At 38.8% G+C, this 25,893-nt stretch overlaps 1 protein-coding gene across 2 annotated transcripts in view; it reads right to left on the bottom strand.

Annotated features, from left to right (window-relative positions):
- The window catches only part of LOC127477632 (probable acyl-CoA dehydrogenase 6), a 76,300-nt gene that overhangs the window by 44,106 nt on the left and 6,301 nt on the right, over positions 1-25,893 (bottom strand). For both annotated transcript variants that reach the window (XR_007906993.1, XM_051802187.1), the window contains exon 2: positions 20,426-20,546. Coding sequence is in view for 1 of the 2 variants with exons in the window: in XM_051802187.1 (XP_051658147.1) it covers positions 20,426-20,546 (121 nt within the window). In the remaining variant the exon portion in view is untranslated. The remainder of the gene's footprint in view (positions 1-20,425; positions 20,547-25,893) is intronic.

Consider the following 25,893-nt stretch of genomic DNA (forward strand, 5'->3'; position numbering starts at 1 on the left):
ACATAAAGGATAACTGCAAACTTCTGACAGTAGAACAAGGTTCAGTGCTACTTACTGAACTTAGATCTTCTACTGGCAGAAGCAGTCCAGCATCACAGCAAAGTTATTCCAACAGTCAAACATGAAGAGCTTTCAAAAATGTCTCTGTAGTTGATGGAAAGATAGCTTACAAAAAATTAATTTTAAATCAAAATCACAGACCAAATAAGACTAGATAAAATATAATACCTGTCTTTAGCAGCATGTAAAAAATGGTCTTTATTCAGTATTTTTTATTTTGGAAAAATAAAAGAACCGTAAGAAATTAAGCTGAGTTAAGAAAACCCCTAAAAACAGATCTAAGATTTTTTTTTATTGCCACTAGACATGGCACATGCCAGGAAAAGGGTTCTGTTTTTTCTACCCTCTTAAACAAATTAACCACAGCTTTCCTCGTCAATAATGTGTACTGCATTAATTATAGATAATAGACTAAAAGACACCTCACTTAAGAATATCCTCAATTGCTACTTGGGATTTGAAGCAGCCAATTAATGGAGATTCAATACTAATCTTACTGCAAGTAAGTTACCTTACTGTCATCTAAATATGAAGGGTGACAGAAACTGCAGTCACCCTTCCTACCACAGACTCAAGTCATTCAGCCTCCAGCTCCTCATGAATATCCTCATGAAAATAGCTACACTTCATCTCCTATGTATTTCAGGAGACAGCACGGGAGGTTGGGAGACAAGTGTGAAAGCAGCCACAGTCTTTATGTCAGTGTGAAGAACAAACCCTCACACTGCATCACTGCAATTTACAGCAGCTGAGAATCTCTGAAACTGCAGGGCACCTGCAGCATTTTGTTTGGAAATACCTATTGCCACCACATCAGGCACAATTGTAAACACACAGAAATAAATCTTGCTAATATTTTCTCATCACAGTAATTTTTGCAGTGATCCTAATCAGGTAGAAGTTGGGTTCATGCTGCCATTTGAACAAAATGATGGACAGAGAAGTCTAATCTCCATATTTCTGCATGTCCAGACCCCACAGCAGCAGAGTGGTTTCTCAGACAGCAGGCTCTCTGCTCTGCCATCCACACCCTTTGCTACCTGGCAGGGTTGCAGGTCTGTGGGAGAACAGCTAGCTGGGCAGGATTTGCACAGCATACCACAGCAGTGCTTCCATGCCCATAAGTCCACTGCTAACAAGTCACATCCAACCATTCAGCAAGATATAAGACTGAAGTCTCAGGTGAGAACCAAGCTGCCAGCAGGAAAAATGGACATCTTTGTTTTGGAAAATATAAAAAAAAAATTAGTATAATTTTACTTTTTATTCTTCTAATAGTGAAATCTGAGTCTGTATTTTTTCTGAAGTAACAAGGAAGTTCAGGTGTATGTTCCTCATGACACTTTGAGATTGCTTAAGAAATGTTTACACAAAACTGCAAGAGTTACAAAGCATGAACAAACTTCCTCACTTCAATCAAACTGGCACATTTTCAAATTTCAGTATGACACATTTATTGCAAGTTTACAGTAATGTCCATCTGCCCAGAATTGAGAATGCAAAGCCTAAGAGGTTGTAATGCTTCACTGGAATTTCACCTGATGATTAACAGATCAGCATTTCCAACTAACAGAAGTATGTCTACGAGCCAAAAGAAAAAAAAAAACAAACACGTTGAAACTCTAAGAAATAAAGCCTCCTGCACAGATACCCATACCTGTAAATCCAGTCAGGAAAGGGCCTAAGAAGAAAAGATGATGTTCCACAAGCAGTGCAATTATTTTGCCCTTTAAAATTCATGGCAAAATAAAAATTGTTCATTAATGCTTCTTTAAAGCCTGTAATAGTTACATGTTTAGATGATGCTCTTAGTCACACAATTTAGTTTTAGGTAGTCTGGAGAGGGGCAGAGAGCTGGACCCTATGATTCTCCTGGGTCCCTTTGAACTCGAGGTAGTCTATGATTGTATGATGTGCTGTAAGATACATATGCACACACATTTGTATATATGTAATAAAAGACACACGTGTATACAGAGGGTATACAACGTGTCTTGCCATTAATGGCAAAGCCATTAAAGTGACAAGTTTCTCCTTGTAGGACAAACTCCAAGCACAGCATCAAGCCTGTTATGCCACTCATCTCTTTCCTCTTTGCAAATGACAAAAGGTTATAGACAAAGCTGGAGAGATTTCATTAAGTCTGTTCAGCCACGGCTGAGCTTCATCTTTGATGTAAAACTGAATCCACTGTCTTCATGTGGACCAATTTCTACATCTGCAAATCTGGGTAATTAATAGTCAGTGAATTAGTCCAATTAGTTTCAAATTAAATCTTTTAAAAACTGATGGAGAATTACAGTGACTAAGCCATCTTAATTAAATATTGAAGGAATAAGTGGAAATAAGCATCAGGAGAGGTGTTTCTGTGCTCCACTCCCAGTGCACAAAGGTTTTAAGGGCATTTACTGGAACTCATTAATTGGATCTGTGAGCTTCTGCTTGACCCCTGATTTTTCTTTAACACATTAGGGCTGTGTAAAATATTTATAAATGCATAAATATGTAAAGCACAGCTACTGAAAGTGGATTTATAAAGATTTCCTTCAAAAAACCAAACCAGTGAAGCCTTTGCTAAAATATCCTAAAGAAAAAAAAAAAACACTCAACAATAGTAACTTACTATCTCAAAGCAGTACAGAAACACTCTATTGCCTGTGTGAAAAATATATAGTAAAAAAAGCACTCCTGCAAAAATAGCACAATCATTTCTCTCACAATATGTGCAACATTACAGTAGCCCAAAGTGTAGAGTGGTGAAAAATGAATCAAATGAGTAACCTGACAATAAGCAGAGAAACAGTGAGGATGAAAAATTCTCAGTGAAAGTGGAAGATGGGATGGAATTTTTTTCTATAAATATTCATGGCATCAGTGATGATCATTACTCTACTTGGTGAAGAGCAAACAAAAAAGAATTAGATTGTGGTATCTTTTGCCACCATGCCAAGGGAAATCCTATCTCATTGTTCTCTGCTCAGGGCTCTGCATCACCAGCTCCTCCCCTCCAGGCCCTCAGGCTGCAGCCAGGAAGGAAGCAGTGCATGGGATAAGTGGTTCCAAATGCAGCTGCCCCAGCTCATACCAAGGGAGCAGCTAAGACAGGTGTTGGGCCAAGAGAGTGAACAACTTCAACTCACACCACTATGTTTCTTTTCTTGGTGGTATGCATTATTGTCTTGCTCCTCTCACCCATTAATGACTTTCTCGGACACACAGAAACTGGTTATCTTTGGGACCTTGAATTAATCTGACTAATATCCAAAAGTATTAAAGGAAAATGAGCACTTAATAATGCAAGAGATTTATAAAAATACCTTTCAGTGCTCCCCCTTGCTTTGAAAGACCACTGATGCATACCAGGTAGCATTGGTATTTTTTCATCACAGCTATCTCTTTGCCCAAAGTTTAAAACTGTTCTGTTCTGGACAAGGAAGGGGGTGTGGTGACATCTGCTCATCCCCTGGGTGACATATCCACCGGGGGCTCAGGAAGCTTCCTTTGGTTACAGAAGTTGCATTAGATGTCTCCTGCCCTTTAATCCAGGATTTAATAAAGTCAGTGAGGATGCTGCCTTTAAATCCACCATGAACAGTACTTGCCACCTATCTCATCGTTTCCTTTCTCTGCATTGCACCAGCATAATCATTCTGAGATACAGGAGAAGTCTACAGCAATGAAACACTTTGGACAGACTGACTGATCTGGTTACATGGTTCAAGGCAACTTGAAGGCTTTATCAGAAACCAATGAGGAAAGATATCCTAAAGAAGTAAACAAAGAAGAAAAATATTTATGACATCATTTCTTTCCTCTCATTACAATCTCAATTTTCAAAAAACAAAAATTGTAAATATATGCCCAATTCTCACTGATGCTCAATAGCATTCAGGCCTTATATTGCACAGAGGTTATTTAAAGAAAGGTAATTTTTGCCTCATAGTAGCTAAAGAGGCACAGGCAAGCAATAGTGACACTATATTCCATTATCCAAGTCTCAGCCAACAGCCTGAGTATTTCAAGTACTCTTGCAAGAACAAGATACACCTTCACAGAGTATCATCTTGAAAAAAAGTTTAACTATAATCCCTTGAGTTTCATCTTTTGAGACTAGATTAAAACACACATCTCACAAAAAAGAACAATGCGTTGATTCTGCTTTTTATTTACCATCTTCACAAACATGATGAATTCAAAGCCTATGCTGAAGATGGATATTTTCATCTGGCCCTGTGCTTTAGAATGACTTCATATTGTTGAGCTATTTTTCATCCAAAATGATGCCCAGATCGGTTGCAATTTATTGCTTATGAGTAAAATTGCAGCTGACCATTAAAGGGTCAGCTGAAATAAAATCACCTCTGCCAAGTGATTTCACAGCCTGATGTTTGAGCAGCAGGAATGTTTTCTAATGTGTTCTAAAAACATTCCTCTTGTTTCTGAAATTAACCACTCTCACAACAAAAAAAAACAACCTTGACTGCAAAACATCACAGACCACCATGGCAAGGATGATGGGGAACTGAACAGGGATGTTGGGAGATGCTGGAGATAAGCACTTTTCTGCAAGGTTCATCTGCTGCAGTCTTTCAAGTCTTGGACTATAGTAACTCCCTCAAGATTTTCTGAGATCAAACAAAAACCATCCTGATCAGGAATCTCCTGTCTCCCACATTCATCGCAGCTATCCAGACTCCTAAATTTAGGGCTCAGTTTCTGGCTCTGCTCCAGATTTTGCTATCTCTGCATTTCAGCTCCCAGTTGTGAAGCCTCCTGACTGCAGGTGGGCAGCTACAAACAACCCAGCATCACAGGCCTGCTTACACTGGTGGCCTCTAGACAAATTTTTAAAAAGTATGACCATGTGAAGGTTTTCATCCCACTTTAATAACCCTGTAAGTGTAGTTCTTGGGCTGTTGTTTGGGTTTTTTTTTTTTTGTTAGTTGATTGGTTTTTTTGTTGTTATTGTTGGGGGTTTTTGTTTGGGTTTGTTGGTGTGGTTTTTTTGTTTTGTTTTGGGGGTTTTTTTGTTGTTTTGGTTTGGCTTTGGGGAGGTTTTTTTGGTTTTTGTTTGTTTGTTTGTTTGTTTTTCTGTTTTTCTTTTAAAATAAGACAATATTACTCTGGCATAAATAGAGATAAAAAGGTGACATTCAAGGGCTTGTGTAGCTCCAAAACCAGGGATAATTGCAAAACACAAGTCTTACCTCATCACTGTCTACTGCACATTTTTCAACATTAGCCACAGACAAATTGGTGTTTATGTTATGTTTTGATTTTTCCTCTTATATGCTGTCTAATTTTCCTATTTCTCTTTAAAAAATACATCAATTAAATGCCAATCCTTTTCTTTGCAAACTTTTGTTTACATTTGCATGTCCATGACATTAACTTCTTAGAATTATAGAATGGTTTGGGTTGACCTTTAAAAGTCATCTAGTCCAACCCCTCCTGCACAGAGCAGAGACATCTTCAGCTAGATCAGAGCTCTGTCCAACCTGACCTTTAATGTTTCCAGGGATGGGACATCTACCACCTCTCTGAGCAACCCATTCCAGGATTTTACCAACCTCCTCGATTATAAAAAATGTTTATCTTGCATTTAATCTGAATCAACCCTCTTTTAATTTAAAACCATTCCCCCCTGTCCTATCACTACAGGTTCTACTAAGACCTTGTCTCCATCTTTCTTACAAGCCCCCTTCAGGTACTGAAAGGCTGCAATGAGGTCTCCCTGGAGCTTTCTCTTCTCCAGGCTGAACAACACCATTCCTCTCAGCCTTTCCTCATGGGAGAGGTGCTCCATCCCTCTGATCATCTTTGTGACTCCTCCTCTGGATCCACTCCAACTGGTCCATGTCTTTCCTGTACTGGGAACCCCAGGGCTGGATGCAGCACTCCAGGTGGGGTCTCACCAGAGCAGAGTAGATGGGCAGAATCGCCTCCAATGACCTGCTGGCCACACTGCTTTTGATGCAGCCCAGGATTCAGCTGGCTTTCCAGGTTGTGAGCACACATTTGCCAGGCCATGTCCAGTATCTCATTCACCAGCACTCCCAACTGCAGAGCTGTTCTCAGCAAGGCTGCTCTCATAGTTCACAGCTAGCAGATATTTGGGACTCTGAGTTTGGGTATTTTTTGGATATTGTTCCATTTCACCTTTTCTCACCAAGCTCTGTTAAGACCAGAAATTACTGAATTCAATTAAGCTCTTCTTTATTATTATTCAGTAGAACTTTACTCGTCTTTCCCCCAAAACTGTTGACATGCTTCTATAACTACTTTTAAGGATACTTCCTTACAAGAAATTAAACTGCAAAGCCTTTTGATTATTTCTAAGTGTTGTCAGATTAAACTTAATATTAAATTAAAAGCTGTTTCATAATGTCAAAAGGAATGCTCTGGATAATAATTTGCCTTCTGATGATAATTTTGTATAATCAATGCCACCTTTTCATGCAATCTTTTGTGTTCTGAACTTTATTCTGTACTCCTATGTGGAAAATTGGATGTGGAGGCACAGAACACAGCTCACAAATACATTGAATAAATAAAATAGTGAAATGAAGGGAAAATTATTTTAAAATATCAACTATTTTTTAATTTTAAGCACTATCAGTGTCTTCATTCAAATTACAAGGAAGGAAATGATGGTAGCCAATGTTACAGATTACCACCCTTCACATCATCACTTCATCTCCAGATCAGGACATCAAAATTTTCTGCTGGATGTTTGCTCCATCCTTCATTACAGACAAGCTAGTTACAGCCCTCACTGAAGTGGCAGGTGAGGGGGCAGGTTCAGCCACAAAGTCTACTGGTCATATTAACATACCCACAGTCTTTCCAGTTTCTCCTGACTAAATCCAGCAGTGGAAGATGATGCACACCACACCAGGGGACAAACAGATCCACCCAAATGCAGGCAGAACATTTTAAAACCATGCAGGGCAGCCACATCCACTCAGCATGAGTCCCAGACAGCTTGAAACTAGCACAAAAGACCTGATAATGTCTCCTGACTCCCCATCATGCAGGCACAAGGTACAACACAGCATGTGTCTCCCCCTACATCCTCCCTCTCCACTTTGGTTCACACTTTTCCTTGCAGAAACCACACTAAGCTATAGGTCTAGATAATAGTTGCTGCAGTAGTAAAAATCTCCTATGTAATAATCTCATCATTTTAGCTTTGGAATCTTAGATTGTTTCAAAGTCCTTTGCCTGAAACCTGGGGGCAATTAGAGCTTCAGCCAGATCAGAAGTGGAAGATGTTCATAATCCTCCATATTTACATGTTTTATGTTTCAGACACATAGCTAAACTGCTCAAAAAATACCCTTTGAGAAAGTCCAATTCATTTTGTTCCACTTTTTTACCTCTTTCCTAAGAGAAAACTGGTGTTTTCCCTCCCTTCCCTAGTTTAGCAGGCAGCACCATAGAATCTGTGCAACAGCCAGATTCTGATCCATCTCAGACAGGTGCAACTCTGAAATCCCAGGAGGTGCTTAGGGATTACACAAAGCTGTGATTCTATAGGACAGGTCAGTTCTTGTATGATCAGTCTGCAGAAACATATTCAGTGGGCCCCTCCAAAATTTAGGGTTCCTTTGGTTTTAAACATACTACCCAGGAGAACCCCTAACACCTTTCATGTACATTAAAGATCTGCTGCTGACTCAAAGTTGATGAATACATAAAGTTTGGAAAGATCAAAACACACATCTCTTCTATGACAGAAGAAACCAGAGTAGCAGGAAGTAAATGCAAAACTGGTATAAAATGAAATTTGTTTCTTGAAAAGTTACAAAGTTCTGCCGGAAGGAGCAGAACATTTCCTGTTGAAATGATTCCTCTGTAAAGAATTTTCCTCCTGGTATTTGTTTCCTCTTGCATTCTCCTCTTTCCACATCCTCCTATGGGATATGGGACCTGATGACATCCAGTTACAGCCTGTACAGAGACAGAGGATGGGATTCCCAACACTGTGTTGTAGGGACATAAGGCGAAAATATAGGAAACTGCTTTTATTCTTGAGAGAATCTGGTTTATCTGGGCATCTCTTTAGTGTGGTGCCTGGAAGTCCAAGAGAGGCCTGTCCAAAGGTAGCAAATGAATAACCATTTCCTTTATAGGTCCACCAGGCCACAGGTTTTACAAGCACAACCAAGACATATGGTTTACACAACTTCTCCCATGCAGAGGCATGTAAAGAGAATAATACAAAGAGGCCAGAGCATTTATCGTGATCAGCTGAAATCCCCCCCCACATCTGAAATGCAGCATTGCTACAACTATCAGCTGCCATAACTACCTTTTTAGCAATGTAGAACCTGACGTGTAGAATATGAATTAGTCTATTACTCCAAGGAAGACAGCATACAGGTGACATGGAGAAGAAAGACAAGGAAGGCTTTTAAAGGGGGAAAAAAAAATTAAATTTTACGTGGTTCTTTTTCATTCTTCCAAACAACCCCAAGTACAGTGTCACTGTCCAAACAGCAAGACAGACTGTCTTCCCTCCATGGTGCCAAAGGACATGGCTAAAAGCAAAATAAAAAGCAGTCTCAAGATTTTTTTTTCTTTTTTTTTTAATCACGTGCCAAGTATGACACCAGCCTTGTGCACAGGAAGCATCTGGACACACACTGGAAAGAATTTCCTGACTTGCTGCAAATGACAAGCTCAACTAACAGCTACTTTACACCAGCTACAGAAGAGCAAATTGCTCCCATACTACTTCTCTTAGGAAAAAAGGGGGGGGGGGGGAAATACCTCAGTACTCTACCTAAAAAACACCAAACAAACAAAGCCCAAAAAGCTAGTAAGATGGTTTCAGAGGCTTTTTGGTTTGTTTTGTAAACATGAACTTCCATAATACCAGGATTTAGCCTGAACTGCTCTGCTATGAGGAGAGAAACTTGGAAAGCAAAACCTAAAAGAATGTCGAAGGAGTAAGATAATCTATTTATCTTCCAAAACATAACTCCGAAAAGGTTATTGAGCAAAAACAAACAAAAGACCAGGTAAAGGAAGCACAGCATGTTACTAGCTTGAGGCGAAAACCATGCAATTTAATCTTTAATAAGCTTTCCCTACAATGCAAAATCTATTTGTCTAAATTTCTCTTAAATTACACTGGCTTTGAAGAATAAATCCACAGCAAGCAGATGATTAAAAAGGCCTCAATATTCTCAGTCTTCAGGATCTTAACTTCTTCAGGAATATCAACAATATCTGACTATAAAAGATTATTTCCCCTCCCCCCTTATGCCCAGGTTTTCATTAGTTTTTCACAAAATATTTTTATTACCCTCAGTCCTTCCAAGGTAAGTTGAAATAGAAGAAGTAGCAAACAGCAGCTCTTAGAGCAGTTACACAAGGGCCTATCTGAATCTTCTTAAGAGGGGAAAAAAGCAAGAAGGAGATGAGAGGCTCGGTGAGAAACACAAGTAAACAGAGGTGCCTGAAAACAACTGGCAAGATTTAGAAAATAAATATGGGTAGTAATGATCTGTAAAAAATGGGATCATAACCATTTCAACATACAAAGAAGGAGGGAAGTGCAAAAATTAGCTTTACAGTGCTGGGTTAAGGGTTGTACTCGATGATCCTAGAGATCTTTTCCAAACTTAAAGATTCTATAATTCTAATTAAAGGCTTCCTTTCTTGGGCTGGGAAAGGATTCTGTAAAAATTGAAATATATATTGTGGTTGTTTTTGCCAGGCTTAGGCCCCAGCACACAGAGTAAGTGCTATTCAGTGGGGAATTAGTGAGCCAATAGAGGCCACAGAGTAGAAGATGCTGTGAAATGGTGTATTCATTTACTAAGTGAGTAGCTGATGATCAGAAATACAATTACTCTCCCTGATGTAACTGTGGATGGTGCCACCATCTATACCTTTATGTAATAGCTTCTAGATTCCTATTAAACTTTGCTCCTTGTGATTTCTGCAGAATGAGTTTCACAGGTTATACATAATGTAAAAAAAAGGAAAAAAATAATTCCTTTCAGCAGGTTTATTAATCACTGACCTTCCACTCTGCTGAGAGACCCCCATTCTTGAACAAAAAAGCAAGGGTGAGCACAACAGTCTCATTCATTTCCTCTGACACACAGTATAGGAAACAGAATAAATGTTGACTAATGTCACCTTCAGAGAATTTTAAACCATTTAATGATGCCATGAAAAGCTCAAATATGCACCCCTGTGATACTCATTCAAGGAAAATCTCCATTAATTCCCTCTTTGTTTCCCTATTCGGCTGTACAAGCCAAGCTGATTTGTGAATGGTTGAAGTTCTGAGCAAGTACACATTTTCTGCCCATCTCACAGGCTCAAGGAAAGTGCACGTGCACAGGTCATGGTGTTTCAAAGGTCCTACACAAAAAGTCCCTGCCCTTCTTCAGAGCTGTCCCATGTTCCTGACTCCTGCTACCCAACACTGAAGAGATCTCCCAGAGCAGACAAGACCACAGAGCGGGTTTGTGGTCTTACGGGAAACAACAGCAATTGCAATAGAGATGACGGAGAAACCAGCTCTTCTAGGCCACCCAGGAAAGGCACAAAGAGAACAAACAGGGATGTTCTTCAGGAAATACCACTGTCCTGTAAGAAGTGCTTTGTTCATCACAAACGGCCTCCCATGCCTCTGCTTGAGAAACAAAACAAAGAAAAAAAACACACACAAGAAAAAACCCCTGACACTGAAGTCTGACTTCAAAACTTACTCTGTAAAACTGAAAAAATATATTAAATTTCAATGTATGTACAATTGTGGTGATCGGAAGAACACTTTCCTTATTGCTCTGTTTTTCACAATTGATCTACACTTCACTACTCAAACAGATACCTTTTAACGAATCTCTGCATTTGAAAAAGGCTCCAACCTCTTTATATTACTGAAAAAGACCCTAAAAGGTTAAGATATTTAAAGGGTTTCTTGAGCGAACTGAAGGAAAATAATTTTAAGAAAATAAAATTTTACTTCAGCTTCTTTTTCACTTTTTTTTTTTTTTTTACTGACACACACTTTTCATATGTTTAAATTTCCTCTCTGCAAACAGGGTGAAGCTGTGTTTTCTCCAGGTGATCATGTCTTTCAAGTGACAGCACAAACCCAAACATACCTGGAATAAAAATGTTAAAAAATCTCTACCCTATCTTGCAGCTTCGTCCCCATTTTCTCCCAAACCCCATATCTGCTCCGCAACATCTGCCCTAATAAGCTTCCGATATATCTCCTCCCAATGTTTCTGTCAACAAGCTCAGCTGCAAAATAACTAAACCAGCTGCTCAAATTTCACTGGCACCACACTGCAGAGACAAGACTGCCACAAACTGCCTAGCACATCCAATTCACCAGCCCTGCTCAGTGCACCTTCTGCCCTCAAAGACTGATATTGTTCCACAGAGCCTTATGGTTCTGATATTTTCCCGTCCTTCATTTTACATTGCACTGTTCACCCATTCCCTGTGGAGATCGATCCAGTTTCCCCTGAATGCTGTCTGTGTTTCCACTTAGAAGATGCTCTCTGCACCATTCTTTTAAAACATCAGAAAAACAAAAGATCAGAAAAACAAAACCCATTAAGACTACTACACTGACCTTCCAGCATGTTGATGATAGTCTGCAGAGAAAACACCTTATCTAAGCAGGACTAGGATTTACCTGGCTGAGGAACGGCTCTGTGGAAAGAGACCTGGGGGTCCTAGTGGACAACAGGCTCAGTATGAGTGAACTGCAGCAAAGAAAGTCAACAGGATGCTGGGCTGCATCAACAAGGGCAACACCAGCAGAGATAATGAAGTCATTTTCCCACTCTAGTCAGTGCTTGTCAAGCCATGCCTGGAATATTATGTTCAGTTTTGGTTCCTGCTACACAAAACAGATTTAGACAGGCTGGAGAAGGTTCAGAGAAAAGCCACAAAAATGATCAAATATGGAGACTCTCTTTTCACAAGAAATCACAGGGAAAAGACAAGGGATAATGAGTACCAGGTACTCCTGGGGAGATTTTGATTAGACACAAAAGGAGAAGTTTTCACAATGAGACCATCAGCTATTAGAATAATCTCCCCAGAGGAGTGGTGAGTTCCCCAATGTTGGACACTTTTGACAATTTAAATAAACAACGTGCTGGGCCATCTTATCCAGCCCATGCTTTTGCCAAGAAATATGTGAACAGATGATCCTTGACATTCCTTCCAACTGGCATTCTAAGATTTAATGATTTAAAAGAACAAAAACCATCAAAAAATCCTTCCATCTCTCTATAAATATATATATATTTATTGCAGAATTTACTGCAATATATGTAAAAATTTATGATGTATATACAATAAGGCTTATCACTATAAAGTACTATGCAGGACAGAATATTACTTTTCCATATGGGGTACATATTGCATTCTGGAAAGAGCAGTTGCACACACCTAAGCTTCTGGTTCAGGGAATCTGAATTTTCATAATCAGAGAATTTTCATAATCCTCAGAGGTTTCAAAGCACACAGTAAATAGCACAATTCAAGTTATGATGGTGCCAAATACCTATTTGCCTTGCCACAAATGAGCCAAGCAGTTGTCTTGCACTGGTGAGATTGTCCCATCAAAGGAAGAAGTTTCGAAGTTTTAAAGCATTCTTCACTCCTGTCTCCAAAGTAACCTTCACTTCAAAAACAATTCACATGTTTTTACTAATCAACTGACAAACTGAGGGTACACAGATGATTTTTTGGACTGATACCAAATCTACTATACAGTACATTATTCAGATAATGCATATATTATAGCTTCATTATTCAGATGAAGCTATGAAAGACTTTCAACGTGATTGTACCAACAAAAAAGAGTGTAGACTCCAAATATTTCTCAGACCAATTTAATAGACTTTAAAAGTATTTTGCAATAAAACCCATCTTCTCACTTCCTACTTCACTTAGTATAAGATACCATGCAGTCTCTGATGTGCATATCAGTATTACATGAGAGTAAACAATGAAATCAAAGTAGGTCTAAAAGCAGCATAAATGTAAGACCCATATCAAATAATAAGTTACAGATAACTTCCGGGTTTGTTGTTAAATGATGATACCTATTCCCCACAATGCAGCATGATTAAAACTACATTTCAGTTCTCTTCATCTCTACCTCCAAACTCACTTGTTCCAGTCTATAAATGGCCAGCTCTAACCCTATTTAAGTATTAAGCCTGAAGGAACTAAATTCCTTATATTACTATCCCTCCTTTACACCTTTTTATTACTGTGTAGCATATGAATCTGTTTAGTGTTGCGTGCACTACTTATCCTATAAACAAGTCGCCTGTCACATGCAGACTCACAAATACTGGGTCCATGCCTTTGCCTGTCCTCTTTTCTGGGATAAAACAGAATCATAGAATAGTTTGGGTTGGAACGGACCATAAAGGTCACCTCGTTCCAAACCCGTTGCCATGAGCAGGTACATGACCTGTTTTTCAGCTGCATGAGAAGGCACTTTACTGTTATGGGAACCTCTGAACTTCCTCTCAGATGCTAATCTAATCTCCAGGGATTAGATTATTAATGATGCTTATGATTTTGCATGAACTGGGTCACTAGGGATTAAAAATGTTAGAACAGAATAGGAGAACTAAAACTAAACACCTTTCTTGTCTAGTTTTTCCTCGTTCATTTCTTCTTATTCAGCTAAACATGTTCAGGTTTGCACAACCTGGACACTAGCTTCTTATCATGCTCAAATGCTGGGGATAGAAACACTTAACTAGGAACAACACACTTTTACTGCAATCTTGTTAATCCTCTCTTCAAGCCAGATATCATTCAAAGTTTTTAATTTGGTTATTGACCCATGGGATCTGCAAGTGTTGACAAGTCAACATCTTTTTAGAGATTTTCTATGTCATCCTCAGAATGACTGTTTCACAATATTTTTCCCCATTTCAGCCCCATGACAGAAATCAACCTTCACTTCCAGCAGTTCATAATGCAAAAATGAGTGGGTAAAACAGAATTAGGCCTACACTTCACAAAGATAATTTTCCCATGCTCACAACACTCAGTGTACTGACATGTCTCAAAGAGTAGTAGGTGCACTCATACCTTTCAGAAAGATTTTTGATTATGCCATCCAGGCATATGACAGGATGTCAAGAATCTTGATGGGAAAAGACAGCTATGTGTAAATTAGAGAGACTTGTAATACCAATTTTATTTTAGTATAAGCTAATTCATTGGCCAGGCTTTATCAAGAGGCAGTCTTGCCATTCGATCCACAAAAGTAAAGAATAAACATTATTCTTCTAGTGCAAACTTCCCAAACAGTATGTCTTATCAAATAAGGTCTCAATTCCTATATTCTTTTCAGGTGTTATATGATTTCATATTTCTTTAATATATTCACCTGCTCTCTTTAGTGTGCATTCCTCTCTTATTCACAATTATAAAATCAAGACCATCAGATTTTTAGCAGATTTACCTCTGTGAAAAATCCCCAAACTGAACAATTTCCTACAAAACTGAGGGAACGTCAAGTACAAGAGAGGACAGACTCTCCTGCACAACCCAGAGCAGAACAGGTACAGAACAGGAACAGAACAGCTGCTTGTAACTACCTCTTCTCTACAAATGTAGTCTAAGTGCTCCCAGTCAGCTTCAAGACACTATAGAGGTCTGACAGTTTGTGCAAAGCCTGTGATACGCAGAAGGGAATTTGGCATGGCAGGTATGACGTGAGAGAATGGTGCGTCAAGAGCTCAAGGATTTCATTGCACATACATAGGGGAGCATTTGCTTCCAGTTAAATACTTCTCACTTCCTCCAAGAAAGAGGCATTTTAAATTTCTTTCTCAATATCATTTTGACGTAATCTGTAACTGCCAGTGGTACAAGTACCAGATTTCAGAAACTCCTAAGTCTGCCCCTGAGGTACTGGTATAAGCATACCTGAACCACGAGGTACTGCTGTGTTGTGCATTACAAGTCAGAACTGTGAGGATTTGCCTTATCTCAAGTACAAAAACAGAATCCCAGGAACTAATCTGATCCCTCTATCAACAAAACCTTTAAAGGAAGATTATCTCTTCCACAGAGACTGGCTGTCCTTCAGTAAGTCTGTTCTCTGCTGGGTGTTTCTACAAAACTGCTGTTGGTAGCTGAACAAGCTATTCCCAGAGGTACTGCTGCACTTCCCAACCAGCCATGAAGAATGAAGCACTCCCATTTCCAAGTCATGTGCACAGCTGAGAAAAAATACAAAGATGAATTCAAGTTCTCATTTCCTTGTCTGATCAGAAATATCTGATGATCTGTGAAATGCAGCAAACTGTCCCCTCCCTACTATTTTCAATTGAATTTCATCCTGCACTTGCAAGATGCTAGATGGGACTTGAATTGTCAGCATTTCACAACAGCAGAGGAGGGGAAAAAAAGTCTTAACCACACGTGAACTTATATGTGCACTTACAAAAACCTGTTTTCCTGAGATTTCAATGCAATCCACCAAATTAACAAGGTCAGATAAGCACCTGAAATTTCTTATACTTATCTGATCAAGGTCTCCAAACTCCTACCACCCATCACTAATTTTGTCATCAAACTGATTCAAATAAAGCAGTGACTTATTTGATCTCTTGGTTTTTCAGAAGCCTATCAAAGTTATTTCTTGATTGCAAAACAGGTATACATGATAGCTGATAAACATTTCAGAGTGCTGATTTACTGCTTCATTGCTGTCTGAAAACATGGCTTCTCTCACAAACTTTTGGAGAGCAACTATTATTTATGAACTACTATTGCACTCCTTTGTAAGTGAAAAAGAGATAAGCAATTAGTTCAGCTGACTATGCTTAAATCTAAACCAAGCACAAGCATTGGAGCCAGTCCATTGTAGCCATACAGAAATGGTTTGGGGCAAATGAATTCACTTCTGACAAATATATCCCTTTTCGCTTTTATCCACAGATGTACCAGAAAAACTGTCAGTTACTCTATTAAATACAATCACTGTTTCACCTGAACTACTAAATCCCTTTCTAGTGACAGAATTCACTGCTCCTCCCAGATCCTTCCTTTGCTCATTCCATATAATAAAAAGGCTTAGTATTATGGAAAGGGGAAAAAAAATAACCTCACATATTCTTTCCAAGTGATTCTCATAAGGTCCCACTATACCAGAGAAATGTACACATGTGAAGAAAACAAAATTAACCTTAGAGGGTAGTCTAGATCTATATTCCCACATTCACACACAGACACTTAGACAGGCTTTCTTAAGGAAAGATATTGCATCATTTTCCAATTGCAGTACAATCAGTCATTTGAAACATTTGTTTCATCAGATGCTTATCTGTCTCAAATGACAAGAACATGGTGCTTATTACTTTCTCCAAGTAATATATCCCAGCAGTAGGGAATGAGATATGTAGTGCAGAATTATACTTTCCCATCCATGTACAAGACTTACCACAGTTTCCTGACTTTCCTGATATATTTAAGAACCTATTTTCTAAGTTCACTGCTAAGTGTGTTTGACAGGAATGAATGAAGGTTATTATTTGGACAAATCTGTCATAATTATTTCTAGCTGCTAATGCATTCTTCTAAATATTCCTATAGTACTGCCAGTGAAAACACTAATGAAATACCCAGAGTGGGCATCGTTAACACTCATGTTTCACAGTGATGCTATGTGAGTATGCAGGAGAGCAGACACCGCCCTCTTACAGATCTTCCTCCCCCATCCTTTATGGGATTCCTGTACTTACGCATCAGCTGATAAAATCAACTTTTAATCATCTGCATTGGCCTACACAGGCACAGAACAGTACATCTTGAGCCTGTGTATTTGGCAACACATCCTAAAATTTAGCAACAGCCAAGGCTTTGATTCATAAACCATAAGATCACAAATGACCACATAGAGCTTTTCAGCTTTTACTCCAATATCTCATCTCATGTTTAATGTGCACACTAAATAATTGAAAGAATATGTCTTGCCCACTTCCCTTAGAAAAGCAGACAATGGCCAACAACCAAGACAACTTAAAATATTGTTGCTGCATACGCTAGTATTTTCAGCCCTTACTTTTGGGATTGTCAGTACCTCCATAATCCAGAATTTTATAATTTACGGATAAGTACTCAGTAAATATAAATGAAGAACAGTAAGTACATAGAGATGCTGGTTTTTTTCCCCTCAAACGAAATACTTCAGGCTGGACTGAGTGATTCTGTAATAGAGTAAAAAGACACTTTCTATGCATAAATGATTTCACTTTTCTGATTGTATTTTACTAACAGGAAGAATCTCCCTATATAACAGAACACAGACTTTTTCCTAAGGAAAACCAGCATATGCACTATTTTTGAGTCATGTAAAAAATAACAGAGCAGACAAATGGTTCAACAAGAAGACACTTTCTCTGGTAGAGAATGGACCAGACAGTGTAATAAATTAAATCTGCTTACCATCTTAAGAATTCTCCAATTATGGGTGCATGTTTGGGCCTTGCCCACAGTGTTTACACAACCCCTCCAACTAACATCCTGAACCACAGCCAATATTCACTAGAAGCATAAACAACTGTGAAAAATATATAGGAAAACTCTGTTAAATTTGTAGCCCACAACTGACTACAGTGGGAGTTGATGGAACCTTTGCAATAAAAATAGTGCCCCAAATCAGTTCTCCACATGGAGAAAGTTTCCAATGATAAGGGACACATGTAAGGCACATTCTTTTAAAAACCTGCTCAAAAGCAGCTCATTGTTCATAAAGGGAATGGTGTTTACACAGGAAAAAGTCCACTTTCAACAAATCTGAAATCCAACAGATGTTTCCTTCTATCTAAGCAAAACAAGTTTGTGACCCTTTTCTGCCCAACCAAAAATCTTCAAAATTAATTCTGCAGGAAAAAAAAACTTCCATACTTGAGAGAATGATCTTGAAAAATGAATTCAGAAAAATTTGTATTTCATAATTGCAGCTGCTACTGAAGTGAGTTAACTAAAAAAAATGTGCTCTTTAAAGAGAATATTTTATGATCTGGATTTGAAGAGATGCAATATGATAATTATAATTTGGTTTGTGCTGAAAAGAGAAAGTAGGGCAGGCTGTTACTCACACTGCTCTATATTGCAATTGTTCTCCCCAAATCAGTTTAAGCTCTCTTCTCCAGACCTCCCACAACATCCCTCAAAAACTCCCAGCTGCTCTTGGCTTCCACAAATCTCTTAAGACCTCTCTTCCTCTGCACACAACACTTAAATAACAGAAGCATCTGAGCAGAGCATAAAAGGCATATCTCTTAATTTTATTTTAATACTACTACCAGTACCTGCTAATCACACATCAAGTATAAGTAATTTGTAGAAGCGTAAAAGAGAAAGAATTTCAGGCTTTGCCTAAGTCATGCTGTTGAGATTGTGCCACACCTGAAACAGTCCCACACCTGACTGTTTCACTTACCATCATGAGAAAGTTTCAGGACTTTCAGGTTCTACCTGATGTCATTACACCAGCAAAGCTGGATCTGGTGACATTCTGTTGCACAACTGAATGCTGCAAAGACAGCATCTTCCAAGGGGTTGGTGCATTTTCTGTACCCACCAATACCTTGCTCTGGAAGATGAATTGAGATGGACCACAGGTTTCTGAGAATTTTATCCTTTTTTTATATCTTTTATAAAATGCAGCTGCAGAGGCCAAATAAATTAGATTAACAGCTAGAAACAAGCATCAAGGCCAAAGTTAAAACCGTCTTAAATATGGGTATGACAAGTATAGTCAGTACATGCAACTTTCTGTGCCCAACTTTACCTCCACAAGTCCCTTCTTCACTAGATGTAACTCCAGTTATTTCTTGTCCTACCTATTTGGTGAGCATTATGCAAAGTTCCCATCTCTACAATGTTTTATGTGCAGCACGCTCAGCAATGAGGTTCCTTACCCCAGCTGAAGTCCCTGCATGTTCCAAGATGAATATAACAAGACAGGATTGCAATCTGCCAGCAATATAATGCACCACTATTACAACCAACATGAATTTTAGCAGTGTGAAGGAGACACACTGAGATGCAATTCAAATCTGCCTATGAAACAATTATAGCAGAAGGCAGAGATGGTTTTCTCCCTCCCCCAATAATCCTATTTGTCCTTTAAATAGATCTGAAGTATAATCTCAAACTGTCAGCATTTCTGTAAAGAAATACCAGCTCAGACCTAATTGGATTTGTCAGACAATCATAGCTAAACAGTTCTCTGAGCTCCAACAGCTGAACAACTAGGGAAAAACCTTCCACATTGTAATGTGTAAGAATATGAAAGTTTATTTCAAGAGGAAAAATTTCCTCTGAAAGTAGGTGGTAGAAAGGTATAATTTGTTCCACAGAACCCTATCCCTTAGCAACATAATGATGTGGTGTGGCATACCTAAGGTTGTGTGACTTGCTCCATATAGGCAATTATCTAGAGTTACCTGTTCATACATTGTCCCTTCGGGCTGCTCTGAATTCACCCCAGTTGCTAAAAGTTTGCTTGTGTAAACCTGCCTTTGTTTTAGACTTTTTGACCATGAATAAGAAAACGGGGGGAAAAGAAGAGGGAATTTTGACATGAACATGTAACAGTAGCATTCAAGAAGAAAACAAGTATACATATATATTGCATGTAAACAAAAAAACTAGTGGAATATGTATTGTAATCTGAAGAGCAGAAATACTTCTTATTCCTCTGGACTTCCTGACTTTTTGCATCACCTATATATATCTACATATATCTATATATATAGATATACGTACACATGAAACTTGCTCTGTCATTATTGTATGTTAGGCTGTTCTGTTCAGGCTATTGTGAGCTGGAATAGTGCATTTTAAAGACAGTCTAGGGCATAATGGCCTAAAACCCACACTAACCTCATTCTTTGAGCAGTGAGACAGAATACATTACAGTGATGTACAGGTTGCAAGTTCAGGAAGTGTATAGGCCAAATCTTAAAACACTTTCAATGTCTTCAAACTGTGGTTTCATCAATGAAAATTTAGATTATTCCATATGTGTCCAGATCCAGAAGAAAAGTTATTATACAGATTTTATGTTGAAAATTGAAATGATGTCCATTTCACTGACTTTAAAATAAGTTTTAACATTTTTACGTTTTGAGAATAACAACTTGAGCATTCAGCAATGTTATTTTCTGTATTTGCAGAGCTGGTAACCAGCACATATGCGACTGAGGAATAAAAGTAAACTTTGCATAAATTCCAACCCATGTTTTGATCTGGGTCAAGAGGAAATTCAGATAATGTATTTAGTCTATCACCATCAGCATCAATACTCGGGAGTTATACACTCTCTTACCTGTTGGCTTATCCACACCAAGGAATCCAGCCTGTCCCAGGGTTTTAAACACTTTATGTGCTGGGAACTGTCCTTCTTCTTCCCACTTGTCCACAAAGGGATTAATCTCCTTATCGATAATCTAGATTTGAAAAATAAATTTTAGATGTTAATAACACAAACATTTGTACACAAACAAGTTTGATTAATTTTTCCTAAAAATTGTAATCTAGGAAGAAAAGAGAAAGGTACAGGAAAAATTTTGAAAGCCCAATAATTTTCTTATTTCCTGTTGGATATCCTTATTCTCCACCCATCCACAATTATTACAAAAGTCTTAATGAAGCATATATTAATAATTCTTTTAGCAATTACAACTACTAAAACAGTAAGCCACCAGGGATGGTTTAAGCCTGTCCAAGTCCTATGAAAATGGTAGTTTCCCCTCACCATTTGTTACCTTTTTGGGTACAGATCCTAGAAAGTGACAGGAAGGGAAATCTGGATTATCCTCAAAGGAATGTTGCCAAAAAAGGTTGATGAGTTGTTCACAATGACCACACACAGTACCAAGACAGGCAAGTGGGAGAGACTTCATTTCCTCTCCCTTTACCTGAAATGCTCCCAAGGAAGTCAATGCTGTTCAGGGCAGTTATGTTCAGTCTGTGTTTAGACTTTCCTACAGTCTGACAGAACAAATACTGGAAAAATATAGTCTCCTTCCAGAATTTGTAATATTCCCAAGTCTAGTCCCTGGGCAACTCTTGACTATTCTACTGCTGCACACCTACTAAAAGTCAATGTCCCACACTGCCTGGCTATTGTTCTTGCTCTATTCAGGCTGCTGTCTTCTCATCCAGCTGTTGCGAGCAAAACACATCTGGGACACAGCCCCTACATTCAGTAACACTTTCAGGTTTAAGAGCACAGGGGTCAGACGTTTCACTCCACAAAATTCCACATTTCCTTGCCCATGGGCAGGAAGCAAAATGGGCGGGTGCATTTTTGCTGCCTACCAGCCAGTGTGAGGTAGATGCAGTTTCAACAGCTCTCAAAAGGAGTCAGATGTATCCTGACCGCCTCTCCTACATCCACCAGCCAAACCAGGAGTTGGCACAGGCTGCTTCTACCATGTGGCCAAGTCTACCATGCACCTGTGTCAGCCAGCACAAGGGGGGCCAAATGGAAACAAACCCTACCAAAACAAACACCAGTTGCCAATAAAAAGCTAATGTTTTTAACCTGTAACCATGATTTTACTGCTACACTGTTTCATGAAGAATTTACTTTTTCAAGAACTTACTCATCTTAGTCTTCTCTCCACACTAAATAAACAAGCCCTGTGGTGCTAACTATTTCTTGAGCTGGAAATAGAATCCTCTCCCTCCCGAACTGCTGTGTTCTTGAGACCCTGAGGAACTTTCTTCCAAACTATCTATTTATTGAACATTCTTTGGAGAACTCCAGCCCATATATGGCTGGTTTCTGCCTTCCAGCTGGCCACAGAAATAAGCATACTTCATTGCTCATAACAGAAAAATCACTTTTTCAATTCTCTCATCTCTCTTCCTCTCTTATATTGATTAACGTAGGCCTCATGATTCAATAGTAACAAAATACCAGAGCCCTATCTAGGAGAGCTCACCTTTCACTTCTATATTGCAATATTCTAGATGCTCAGATCCTAAGATGCTGACCCTCAATGTTGAGTTGCAGGTGGTGAAATACCTTTTTGACTGTAGTAACATCTGACAATACTCATCAGGTAATGTCCAGGGAAATGCCTGAAAGAGGTTATGAAACACATAAAGTTTTCCCAGTGTTTTGATGGATCTTGGCAAAAATATGAAGTAAATGTACTAACAACTTTATGTTTGTTATGGCTGGTGCGGGGCCAAGCGTTTCACAGCCTTCATACAAAGCTACCTTTGAAGTTAAACAAAGTCAGAAAAATGACTGAGGCATGATTTCTTCAGATTATAACCTGCTTGCTCCTGTGCCTTTGAGGAAAACTCAAATCATTTAACAAAGCTGAATTATTACCAGGTAAAGTTTGCCATGCTGAGTAAAAGAAGATCTGTTTTGCATGACACAACAAAAAAAACCAGAGATAACCTCACTGCACAAACCACAAATGGTTTATGCCCCTAAACTCAAAAAAAGATAATTAGCACAGTCCAGATGCCAATAGCCACAGTTTTTTCTTAGCTGCTGAACGCGATTGGACTGTATTTTTACAAAGAATTAAACAGGTCCTGCCAGAAGTTTTTACACTTCAGTCACAAACTTCTTCAAAAAGTCACACGTTATTTTATAATCATAAGGGGTTCAGGGGCACCCTTATGATTATAAGGTGTGCCTTGTACTAACACATACAAACACAAGCCATATTGCTGGAGAATTGCAGTACTGCTCAGCTGGTTGATTCTTCAGCACTGATTATTGGACATTATCATCCCTTCCTAGAAAAGACAAACGGAAACAGGGAGAAGTATTTTCAAAAGGTCAAGTCAGCAATGAGTGAAGGAACACAAGTAATTACTAAACATGTGCTTAAAACATTGCTGAAGATGGGTCAAACAGTGCTGTACTCCTAACCACTAGATTTGTCCCTTTCCTTGGCTTTAACAACTTCCTCACATTTGTACCCTCAGAGAAATATTTCGCACTTGAACTGCGAAAATTAGGCACCTTAACTTAAACCATAATGTATACATGCAGTGTTTGGAGAATATAGAGAAGTGAGCTTTAGGCAGCATGCAGCAACTGTTCTGCTGATTTATATATGCTTTATCATCCCATGGAAATCATGGGTGTCAGCATCTAAACTTGCATCACTAGGATACCAACTATAACAATATGTCAAACTTCTATCAGTAGAAATATTTAGCACTGCATACTACTGATGCTATCTGACAGATATTCCCAGCCACAAAGGAAATCCTTCCACCTGGTCTAGCTAGTCAAATCTCAATGGCATTTGGGATGTAAAGATGATTTAGGAGCCATATAACTTTCCCACCTGCTGATAAATTTCCAGTAAATCACAACAGAAACTCTGTTATTTTCCTGACAGCGAGGGTACAGTAAGTCTCATGTGTGGGACTGGTGTGTTTCTCAGGCTGCTTCATCTGAACAGTGATGATGCAAACCGAAAGGACTAGGTTCTGGAGGCAGCCTTAGTTTAGCCTGCATCCCCACGAGAATTCAGGCTACTCTCTGGGGAGCCTCCCAAAGAATGGCCTCAGGGCTGGTATCAGCTGTGAATTATCTTGAAAAACACTGGTGGATATTTGCCCAGTCGGAAACTGATAGAGCCAACAAACTCGTTTTTTGTTGAATGATGGTAAGAAAAATAAAAGTGTTTTCATTAAAAATAGTTTTGACAAAATTTCGTGAAAACAGCACCTGCAGCTTCCTGCCCAGGAATGGGGAAATGCAATGGCAGGGTTATAGAGGGGACAGACACGGAAATACAAATTTTTAAAAAGTAGATTATTCTAGTTTCTCTTTAAAACAAATCAATTAAAATATCCCTCCAAATGATTGCCAAAGAGTTGCATGTTTTGACTATATTCTATTGGAATTTATTGTACTATTTAAATGAGAAAAGTAACAAAAATTCACAGTTGGGGGTTTTCCTTCACATAATGCTCAATATTCTGTGCTGATATTGTACCTACAGGTACTGAGAAACATTAGCAATTGCCATTTAATTCTCTCTGCATTCTAAAATAAATGCATTCTACAGCAGTAGAAACTGTAATTGAATTAATTTGGGTACTGAGAGCATGTACAGATGTTCTTTACATCAATTAAATTTCTTTTCATTATTCACCAGCAAGTTTACCTTCCATCATGCAGTTCAAACCAGAAATTAAAGGCCATACCACTTCTACACACAATACCTCTTATATCCACAGCTTATAATACTGTACAGTGGTAGTATATTTCAGCACACTATTAACAAAATGATGAATCTTGAAAATAATACACTGAATTCTTAAAAAAATTACACAAACTTTTACTAAAGCTGAGTTATATCTCAGTGGAGATTAGACTAACTTACTAGAAAAGCAAGAGAAAATGTCCAAGCAAAAGCTATTTCATATTAAGATTAAATGGATTCTGAGGGGGCAGAATTAGATTAGATGTTAGGAAGAAATTCTTTACTCAGAGGATGATGAAGCACTGTAGCAGGCTGCCTACAAAGGTTGTGGATGATCCATCCCTGGAAATGTTCAAGGCCAGGTTAGATGGGGGCCTGAGCAACATAATCTAGTGGCTGGCATCACTGCCCATGGCAGGAGGTTGGAAATAGATGATCTTTAAGGTCCCTTCCAACCCAAACCATTCTATGATTCCATGACATAACTGTACAATATTATGTTAGGAGCAGCATTTTTTTCCCCTTTAAATCAAGTTACAGTAATCAAACTTAGCTCTATTAATATAATAACTGAAGATGATGCAATTAATAGGATCTTTAATGTAAAAAGTAAATAAATAAGCAACAAACTTCTGTGCTTCCAGTCCCCATGACACATGCTAGGAGACCCTAGCAGAAGTCAGGAGCTGCCTGAGTGCCTGAGTCACCCCACATGGTAGTGGCAAGCCCGGACCTGACACAGGCAGTGCCCCAGCAGGAGAGCCAATCGTTCAGTCTCTGATGACATAGGGTGCAGAAATAGAGGCAGTATGTGACTTAAAAAACCACAAGTTAAAAAAAAAACACATTAAACAAATGTGATTTAACCACACAGCAGCCAGAAAATGCTCCCTGCAGCACTAACCCTGTCTGCTCATATGAAGTTATTTAGTGCACTTTCTTCTGGCCACCAAAATCCAGTATTATGAGCTTGTCTGAATTCTACCATGACCTAGAGAGCAAAGTTGCAGCCTACTGCTTCCTCTTTCAGGATGTATCACCACCACTGGGCAAAGGTCTCCAGGAAGTTTTGCAGGACCGTTTTCTGGTGATTGTTTTCTTTGGGGTTTTTTGTTTGTTTTTTGTTTAGTTTGTTTGGTTGGGTTTTTTGGTTGGTTTTGGTTTTTTGTTGCTGTTGTGTTGATTTGGGCATTTTTAATACTAACTGAAGAAAGGGGGATAGCCCTCAATTCTTCTCTTATAAAACATACATTATTATTAGTTACGACTTACCTAGGAGATCTATGTAAAATATGACTCACTGCTATGCAAGGGGTCCTGCCAAGGTAGCAAATGTCCTAGATGCTGCCAAAACACTTCTCCCCTTTACAGAAGGAAGGCAGGTCTCCCTCTTGCCCACAATGGAGAAGATTTGGCATTTGGATACACTCTGCACCTCATTCTATATTCATACTTGACTACCCAGCCAAACATATGATGTGACCACCTGGGCAAATGACTGTCTACAAGAGTTGTCAATGAAGAATTTGTCCTACTGCAGTATGGGATTTGGGACTAGGCCTCAGTGATGATACAGAAACTTCTGTACTCTGAGCTATCA

The sequence above is a fragment of the Manacus candei genome, unplaced genomic scaffold (assembly GCF_025592945.1).
Source record: "Manacus candei isolate 608988 ecotype Guabito, Panama unplaced genomic scaffold, ASM2559294v1 h1tg000056l, whole genome shotgun sequence".
NCBI classification, from domain to species: Eukaryota; Metazoa; Chordata; class Aves; order Passeriformes; family Pipridae; genus Manacus; species Manacus candei.